The following is a 10,504-nucleotide window of genomic DNA, read 5'->3' on the forward strand; positions in this document are numbered from 1 at the left end:
GATGGATGGAGGGATGGAGGGATGGATGGATCAGTGTACCGAGTATCTTGATATCAAACGTAGCCGTCGTCTACATTTCCATCTCTCTTTCGCTCTCTTTCCGTCTTTCTTCTGCGAATTTAGCTCTGGCGCACTGTGCGATGGCACTGCCAGCTGTCCTTTCCCAAGGCCGCAGGGGGCATTGCTTGCGACGTGCCTTCTGCGTCAAACCGGGGGCGGGGCCTCCGGTGTGGAAATTCCCTGTAAAGAGCTGTGATAGGCTGTCACGAGGAGCCACGCAGAAAAGGACTGGGTTAGGAGGCAGCAGTGATGCTTTTGAACAAAGATTGGGACATGTATCAGGAATACTAGAGAGACAACCGGCACATTTTGTCTAGCACAGAGATAGATATAGGATAGATTTGGCTCTGTAGAAATCTTAGAGGGCTTTTCACTCACACATCCTCTCATCTTGCTCATTGTTCTGCTCTCTGCTTTGATTCAGCTTCACATTACAGTGGCTGATGCTGAGGAAACTATAGGAGGAACGTGAGATGGGCTGTAGACATGCATCGAATGCTGGTTTTCACCTTCAGACACGTGACACTGATCGGGGAGGGTGGCACTGCTGAGAGAGCAACAGGGACAGAGAGAGGGAGAGGAAGGGCAGATAAAGTAGTGGCTGGTCTACAGGTGTAGAGAGAAAGAGAGGGATTTAAAGTGACGGGTGAGGCGTATGGAGGGGGAAGGGCAGCCTGGCTCTATATCCTGTTACAGGATAATGACCCGAGGCTCACATTACCATGGCTCCTGTTTCCTCTTGCTGCGCCTTGTGGGATTGGTTATCTGGGGGACAGGAGACAGATGGGATAGGGGGAAGAGGGATGTGGTTGGGTGGATGATCGTCATAGGACATTGAATGAAGGGTGAGTGTGGTGGTGTAGAGGTTGGATAGGGATGGAGTATGTGGACTGGTGCCCCAGGAGAGATGGGTAGGGATTAAAGAGCGATGAAGGTGTGCTTGTAGCACTAAGGCTTTGTCAGAAGGTCATACTGGCTGGTGACGAGGGGTGTGGTTGAGCTGCTTTGAATGCAGTATGGCCGAGGAGAAGCTCCTGTTAGTGATGACTTTCTAGAATAGCGTGTGCTTTTATATTGGCACGAGTGAGGCCTGTGCAGTGATAGAAAAGAAGTTAGTGGAAGGTAGTTCAGGAGTTGGATGTGTGTGGCCTCTGCAGAGGCCCAGCCCTCAGTTTGGTGCAGAGTGCTGCACATCCCTCCCCACTGCACCTGCTGCCTGATGCTGATAGGCTGCACTAAACCACAGCTGATCTTTCCCATTCGTTACAGGGACCAATAGAAATGTCCATACAGGATCTGATCAACCACATGGTTTCTCTGACCGTACAGCCAGCATTTGACCCTGTGGCCTAGGGCACAATTAAAGTCAATATAGTGATCCTTTGAAATGGTCCTCCATTGTCCCTTTCAAGCCTCTTGGGGTTGTCTGATTAATAGATTGTAATGAGGGCAATGTCCTTAGTGAGAGAAATTTCTCTCGTGCCTCAGCAAAAAAAACCTGGAGTTAGCCTCCTGGCTAGTGTGAGACTAAAAGAAACAAAGCCTGAGCCATGAGCTCAGTAGCAGCTTGTGTAATGCTAATAAAATGTAAAGGTCAGTGCTTTCTCCTTCATACATTACTTTAAAACAAGATTACAGTAGACATAGTGACAGTTTTCCAACTCTAATGTGTTAATGGGCTCCCATAATAAGAGTGATTCAGAGGGGTTAGGTTGCCTGACTACAACGACATGACTAATTCAGGGCGTTGTCCTGGAGATGTGTGTATGTGTGTGAAGTGTGTGTGTCCCTGTGTGAATACACCAAAGCCCAAATTGTAACACTGGGCAGCCACAATGGACAAAGCCTTGTTAGAATAAAAATAAAAAACAGATCATTTTTCAACCAACACTTTGCCGCATTTGGTGTGTATTTTGTTACCATGTAGTGCTGCTATTCAGAAACAGTTACAGCATTTCCCATTTATTCAGACATACTGAACATAACAGATCCCAGTTTGGAATCACAAAGCAGCACAAGTGCTTGAAAATCGGATATATAAATGATTATATAGTTTAGTTGCTTTAATAGCGCACTTTTAAAATAAAATGTATTATTATTATTATTATTATTATTATTAATAGTCAGCAGCTGTTGTGTATGGATGTGCGTGCATGCACATCTGCACATGTCTGTGCGACCAGCTGTCTGCTCAGAAGTCCTAAGATGCCCTCACTCACACCATGGCCAGATGCCATGTTCGCTACGAGTGCCAACGAACCAAGATTTACAATGCTAATCTAGTCCAGGCCACATACACACATACACACACACACGCACACACGCACACACACACACATACACACACCCACACTCCAAGACACTGCAGGGCAAGTATTTCCCTCAGAACTCACGAGGGAGGACAGTTCATTGTTTAGAACTAAAGCTTCACAGTTACAGCATTGTCTCTGTGGGATGAACAGATGAAGATGCTTACAGGGTGGACAGATGGACAAGACGTAACAGAGTGGAAGGGGGCAGGAGGGGTTACAACTTAAATTGGGATTTCCATTCTGTCTTGTGTTTGGATGTGTTTCTTGCTTTTGTTTAGTTTTTTAAAGAAAGCACGAAAGATTATTTGAGTTAATCTCTCTCTGTTTCTTTGTGTTTTTGTGGTTTAGTGATTAAGAGTAGAAATTATAGTAGATTAGTGCTCTTAAGCAGCCACAATCTTTTTGTTATACATTGATCTATTTAGGTACACTGTTCCATTGGCTCAATCCATTATGTGTACTTTCCATTTTAATTACCTGACAGTAGGAGGAGAATATTGTAGTCACTGACTGCTTCATCCAGAAAAGTTTTATTCCATCTGTTCCCTTTCTTATTGATGTTCGAGATCTGGAGTCTCCTCCTTTTGATGTCTGAACACTTTGTAAAATAGAAAGATGATAAGATAAGAAGCCTTCGTATCACTTTCAAGGCTGATACAGATAAGTGAAACAAATATCTTGTCAGTCTCTTTTACAAGCTATTCAACTCCTAATCATTAGTTAAAAGAAACCATCTAATCCATTCACTGACTGAGTACTGTTAGAAGTCATTCACCATTGGCACCAGGACATAAAGATAAATGTGGAGACTGCATACCTGTATAGGAATTTTATAGGAAGAGAATGGCAGAAAAAGAAGAGTAGAAAGAGAGGGAGACAAAGAGATGAAACAGAGTGGGCTAATCCAATGTAGTAATCAGACTAGCTAAATCCAACATCTATGCCCCTTGGTCTCCAGCCTGAGCCCCCACCCCCCCGACTGTCATCCTGCTGCAAGAAACAGCAGATGGTCCAATGACCTTGCAAGGTCACACACATGCATGCAATGACACAAATACACCACACGCACAGTAGCATGTCTACTGATGCAGAAATTAAATTTATACCATTTTCATACCTTCTTACACCTTTTACATTTTCATAAAGGCATCTTAAATGTTATCTTAAGGGGTTCATATATTTATTAATTCATAGAGAAGATCCAGTTTTGATCAATTTAGTGCAGAGCAAATTAAATGACCCTGTATAAGACACAGAAAACAGTATTACATTCTGCCATCATTGTTTGAAAAACTCAGCAAGGCTATGACATAGCTCACGTGGTCAGTGATGTGACTAACATGTGGCTGCTCTGTACAAAGAGGAAGTGTTGACTCATGTAAATATAAATGTGGAGCCTGTTGGTATTTTGTCCAACTACACACCACTTCCCTATAAGAGTTCCACGTAAAGTGAACTGAAATCTCCCATTATCACCATTCTTACTTTTTGAATTTGTGTATGTAATTTCTTCCTGTTGCAGGAGTTCCTGCGTGTGATTAAAGGGGAAGAAAAAAATGCTACATCCTAGTGAAAGCCACCATCAGGGGGCATGCCTCGACCGGTTGTCTTTAACATGCTTGACATGATAGCTGTCTCAGGTGTCACTCCTAACTTGAACATGTTACTTCGTAGGTACACGATGTGTGCAATATACTAGAGTAGTGTTATCATGATTTCACACTGCCAAATACCAAGACTGCCAAAATAAATTATTATTATAAATTATACTATGTACTTTTATGGTACGCAAGAAGTCCAAATTTGCCTTTCACCCAGTCAAGTTAGAAACAACACTGATAACTGCTACTCTACATTCCAGAAAGTTTTTAAGTTGGGTCTTAACATATTGTTTCACAATCAGGTCTCTCTCTCTCTCTCTCTCTCTCTCATTCACTCCCTCACTCTCTCTGCCGCAATGCGTGTAGACGCTGCTCATACGGACTGTAGCCAACACAATGACTCACCTCTGCTCATAGAGACACACACAAAGACACAAGCGTGCACAAACACACTAATTCCTTCCATCAATTGCCTGTCTGTTTTATATAGCAGTGAATACAGTGTCCAGTTACAGATGCATCAATTATTACTCGTCCCAGATCACATCAGGGGATTTTAGGAGTGCTAGGCCACTGCTGAGCTTCGTCACCATGCCAATAACCGTACCGGTCACCATGGTTACTTGCCCTCCAAACAACTCAGTTGTCCACATGAGGACAAAATGCAAGGTTTAGCTTTGTTACCGAGCAGACCTGTAAAATAATTTATGATCAAATCAAACACACAACCAAATACAGTATGTGAAGGCTTTATTTGATTATTGATATTTAAGCAGATTCTTTTAAGCAGATATGTAACTGGATGTGCATGAATGCACAATGTAATCCATAGAGGAGCATCCAGTGTTTCCATTTCCTGATGATGTCAGAGATGTTTCTGTCCATCAGTCTGCTCGTCTGTGTGCTTGTGGGAGAGCGAGTGTCTGTAATTCCAGCCATGAGTCTCTGTTTCCTTCCTTAGAACAGAGGGGGCTTATTACATTACCCAGAGCTGTGTGGAGACAGCTGGACACGCACACGCATCTTGAGGTTTTCTGCAAAAGAACAGATAATGAGATTGTTTATGTGTACATAGACTCTGTCTTTGCTGAATTATTAAGCAATGGATAGACATAAAAACAGACCAGAAGATGAGAGCTAACTACAATAATAACAGATTTAAAGGCAGGAAAATATATAGTTTTAAGTCTTTTACTTGTTTCATGTTTTTGCAGAAATGTTAGCGACATACTGTTGGTGCGATGAAGACTCATCTTATCAGGCAGCAGGGTGTGTTTGGAGGGGAGAAAGGAGAGAATTAATGATTGAGTGGCAAGCACACCCACACATACACTCACACAAAGCCAAAACAGGTATGCACTTAACATACTCAACATACTGTAAACACAGAGCAAAGATAAACCAGCAACCACTCTTTTCTTTGTGGGTCATGCTGATAACTACTCATTTATATCCGCAAACATACACACACTTAAGGACACATCGGGAGAATATAATCTATTAGCATATTAGAACACATACTCTATCTATTGGAGTGGGGTCACTGCAGGTCAAACACTGACAGAGAGCCAGCAGACAAAGACTGCTGGTCAATATCTAATTAGAAGCATGAGAGAAGGGTGACAACGGCTCTTCTCTCTCACTCACTCACTCACTCTCGGTCCCTTTATCCACCTGCCTCTCTCACTCTTTATCTGTCCCCGCTTCTCACCTCCCACTGATGTCTCCCTTTCCATGTGCCCAATCCCGTCTGTCATCCACCCCCTTAACATCCGTCTCTCTGTGTCTCTACTTTTCACCACATGCAGCTTTGTTTGGCACTCCTCTCCACCTCCCTACCAACCACTTCTATTGTCTGGACATATGTGTGTGTGTTTGTGATAGGGAGAGAAGGACCTGTGTGTGTCTACATATACAGTACGTTATCAATTTCAGTGTGCATAAGTGTAGAAAAGCAGTGTTCTTCCTTATCTGTGGAAAAACTAGCTACAACCACAATATTATACCCACAAATACAATGAATAATATGTACATAGACATAAATATACCAACACCCCCTCTTTCTCAATCACAGACACACACACACACACAGACATTAAGACACACAGATCCTGGGTCTGTCTCAGAGGGGATGAGCAGCAGTACTTTTCCACTGCATCACTCTCTGCTTTATTGAGCCTCTGCCTCACCAGGCCTGCCTGGTCTTGCTGTGGCAAGAGATTTGCTCACCTGCTCTTTTGTTGCAGAACTCTGTATGTATGCTTGTTTGCGTGTGTGTGTGTGTGTGTGTATTCACAGTTAGGGCAAACAGCTCCCTCCCACTGACATGCTACTCTCTGCCTGACATGCTCGAACGAATAGTTTCATTGTTTGCTTTGAATTCAGAAGCGGTTGTTGAGCAGACCGCGCGCCACAATTTATTAAGTGAGTGAGAGTTGTAGTCCACATGTTGTCTCACGAATCCCTTTTTGTATGATGACAAACCAGAATTACAGGTCTTTGTTACCACATAGAAATTCAGAACGTAGCATGATTTCACAATAGTTTCAACAGCAACAGCAAGTGTGAAATGCGGTGGCAGGTTGAGGTCTTTGTTAGTCTTTTTGACGCACTGCAGATGTGTGTATTTTGGTGTGGCGAGTTTGTTGAATCGAGATGTGTGGAGGACAAGGGATCTCTATTCATTCATACTTCCTCACTGGTGCTTTTGTAAATGTGAAAGATTGGCCAGTGAATTTGAACTGGTTTATTTAAAAGTAAACATACTTTTAAGAGTTTTGTCGGAGGACAGATCAGTTTGCTTCTTTGTAGTTCATATCTGTTTTACAATATCAGTTGCACATAAAGCAGCCAAGCAGCAGTTACCTGTACATTTTTACACTCCTGAGAATGTTACTACCTGGTTGTACCACTAGAGGGTGCTTACTGTATTTTAGTGAATTTCAGCAGACAGTTGCTCTTTGGTTTCCTGTGGAGAAACAAGCAGCCATAAATTAAACCTTTAACGTCATTTTCTGATCTTTTAACACACATATCACACACAATCTTTAATTAAGAGGATTGTTGTCATTGATTATCAGTTGATAGGTATTGATGTTTCTCTCTGATTCAGGATAAATAATAGTAGGTTCCATAACAACTGTACTTTGCAACTCTGACACTCTGTCATGCTTGCAAACCCCAGCTTCAAGCCATCAGTGTATATCTGACTATATTGATCTGCCACCAAGGACAGTTTTCTCGATGACTAGGTTGTGTCAGTGAAGGGCCCGTCCACTGGGACCCACTCACACCACTGGGAGGGATTTTTGCATCTCTATGTCACCTCTGACCTTTGGTGAGGGACATTTGTATTGATGTGGCCCAGCAGTCAGACTGCTCTCCATCCGGACAACAAGCTAGAGTTACAGTTATAGACCTAGAAGGACTTGAATGTGCACTGCTGGAGGAAATTTGGGTTATTAATAGTCCACTCACTCAAGTCAATTTCTAAAGGGACAATTATAGTAAGGAAGGGACCTGGAATAACAGGCAGGGCAGTAAAGCAGGCAGAAGAGGACAAGGTCATTTGAAGTGTGTGCGCGCATATTATTTATTTTTTTAGTATTAGTGACATCAGAGTGTCTCTGATGTACCTGGTCTAAGAGTGTAGAACATACTCGAATCTAATCAGGAAGCCTTTGATGAGTATAAACTCTTTGCTCTCTTTCTCTCTCATGTCCTTAATGCTTGCTGCTAGATAAATGAAAAAGACCAGGAAGCGATTAGCTAAGACCTACTGGTTAAACCATTTGCACTTGATTATGTTGTGATGTGTCCATCAGGCTGTTGTGGACATCAGTGAGAATTATTTGATCAGTGGAGATCAAATGGATGTGGCAGGGCAGACAGCAGGTGCATGCTTTAATGTGTGGTGATAGTGCACTTTTAATGCGTGTGGTTTTGTTCAGTAAAACAAGAGATACCAGGGTAATTCACTAACCTTTGAAGTCTTTAACAATTCTTATGATAATATGTTTTTATATTAATGCTCTTCATCTTCCTTATATACTGGGAATAATTGATGATATTACTTTTTGAGAAATACATTCTACATGCTCACAAGGCCACTTCACAGGGATACAACCTTATTTACTGTATGGTGAATAAGAGAAACCTCAAGAGCCATTCAACAAAGCCCACTGGCTTAATTTTTGTTGTAGTCAGTGACTGGTGAATACTGTTACAATTCCAGGCAAGACAGCTCTCTGAACAATTTAAGCTTTTAATGCATTTTCAGAGACAAACTATAGTTTTTAGTTAATATAATGTACATGTACAAGCCCAAAGAACAGTTGAGATTATACGCAAAGGCACCCGGGCTACTATCTCCTTAATCTAGTCCGAAGGCATGTATAAAACATGTGTGTGTGTCTGTAGTATGGGCGGTCAGACAGTTACCGCGTTGCCACCACACAGGACAAAGATGACCGATCCCCCAAGAAGAAGAAGGGGGGAACCAAGGACATGGATGACCTGAAGAAGGAAGTGCCCATTGTAAGTAAAACTTCCTCTTATCTCTGTATACTTGTGGAACTGAATGTTGGCATAAAGTTTCATCCTGTCAGCTAAAAGCTGATTAATGTGACGCATAAGATTCTGTAATTATTTCAAAAGATTTTTTACAACATCCGAGGACTTTAGGTAATTTATTTTCAAGTTTTGAAGAGCATCTTCTTAGTGCTTATGGTAAAGTAAAGTGAATTGACACAAACTCTGTTGGAGAGAAGGTAAATCTTTCTCATACAGGCCATACAAATTTTATTTTTGCTGGTAAGAGGGGTGACTTGTTATCAGGAGGTCGTCACTTTGAGCCTACATCCCAGCGCAAGAAACAGACACCTGGGCCGCCATATCTGGCTGCCCTGATACTCTTATCTCTCAGGTGAACTGCATGCATAGAGAAAATTTAATTTTAATCTGGACTACTTTTTACAAGTTTTCCTTGCATGCAACTACTGAACATACTGAGCTACAGAATGAGTATTGATTATCTCTGTATCTTTTTTCTTTCAGACAGAACATAAGATGTCCATAGAGGAAGTATGCAGGAAATTCCAGACTGACATTGTCCAGGTGAGCTGTTGATATCATTTGTCTCTGTATGAGCTGCAATGATTTGAGACTGTTTTTCCTTTTGGCCACTAGGTGGCATTACATTTTTTTCCAATACAACCAAACAGTCCCCTAGACTCCAAAGTCATACTAAAGAAATATGAAAATGTTAACAAACTTTAAGAAATCTGTGTTTTTATTGGCTTCACATGAGTTACCAAACTCGCCTTTCTCTGCTAACTCCAGGGATTGACCAATGCCAAGGCAGCAGAGTTTCTGATCAGGGATGGTCCCAATGCCCTTACCCCTCCTCCCACCACCCCGGAGTGGGTCAAGTTCTGTCGCCAGCTGTTTGGTGGATTCTCCGTCCTTCTGTGGATCGGCGCCATCCTCTGCTTCCTGGCCTACGCCATCCAGGCAGCCACTGAGGACGATCCTGCAGGAGATAATGTGAGTAATCCACACACACACACACACACACACACACACGTTCACATCCGGCCCCTTATTAACACATCCATCGCACTTCTGCCTCTGAAGTCCAGACATAAATAACACCTCGGCAAAGCGATTTTAATATCACTCTGTACCCAGTGCCTTCCCACATCCCACACTCACATATGTTTGACTTTGTCTCTCTCTCTCTCTCTCTCTCTCCAGTTGTACCTAGGTATTGTGCTCACAGCTGTTGTCATCATTACTGGTTGCTTCTCATACTTTCAAGAGGCCAAGAGCTCCAAAATCATGGAGTCTTTCAAGAACATGGTGCCTCAGGTAAATATGTGTTTGGTCATGGACTTTTGTGTGGAAGTTTATTTTTGATTCCCTCCGGAAAAGGAACTCTAATCATATAGCCATGAGCCAAGTGAATATTTTTAGGATTTTTGGAAACAATTAACTGCCACAAGAAATTATAGGTCTTTGCTTGCCACTGAGATAACTGTTAAATACTGTATTATCATAAAAGGTGGCACAGCTGTTGGTTTCCATTGTTGTTACGCAAATAGTTATGCATATTATGTGTTTTGATTTCAAATTCTCTGCTAATGGTATTTTTAGTCAGTTTTAGAATAGTTCTTTCCACATGATGGGATAAAAAGGTCTTTGCTTTTTGCTGTAACTCCTCATATTCTAAGAGACAATGTTTCTGTAACTAGTGTCCGGTATGTGTGTGTATTTTCTAACCATCACTGGTATCTCCCTGAAGCAAGCCTTGGTGATCCGTGAGGGTGAGAAGGTACAGATCAACGCTGAGGAAGTGGTGGCTGGAGACATGATTGAAGTGAAGGGAGGAGACAGGATCCCTGCTGACATTAGGGTTGTTTCTGCTCATGGCTGCAAGGTACACACATAAACATACACACGCACACGCACACGCACACGCACACACACACACACACAGCTTGATGAGTAGCAGTCAGTGCACTCTGGTCTTTT

General features: G+C 42.3%; 1 protein-coding gene across 1 annotated transcript in view; it reads left to right on the top strand.

Moving 5' to 3' along the window:
* atp1a3b (ATPase Na+/K+ transporting subunit alpha 3b) overlaps window positions 1-10,504 on the top strand; it is a gene marked incomplete in the record, with an annotated part of 17,327 nt that overhangs the window by 2,253 nt on the left and 4,570 nt on the right. The window contains 5 exon segments of the mRNA XM_035672575.1: window positions 8,393-8,509; window positions 9,029-9,088; window positions 9,314-9,517; window positions 9,728-9,841; window positions 10,275-10,409. Coding sequence (XP_035528468.1) covers window positions 8,393-8,509; window positions 9,029-9,088; window positions 9,314-9,517; window positions 9,728-9,841; window positions 10,275-10,409 — 630 coding nt within the window.

The sequence above is a fragment of the Morone saxatilis genome, unplaced genomic scaffold (assembly GCF_004916995.1).
Source record: "Morone saxatilis isolate NCDOM2014 unplaced genomic scaffold, NCSU_SB_2.0 Contig24, whole genome shotgun sequence".
NCBI lineage: Eukaryota > Metazoa > Chordata > Actinopteri > Moronidae > Morone > Morone saxatilis.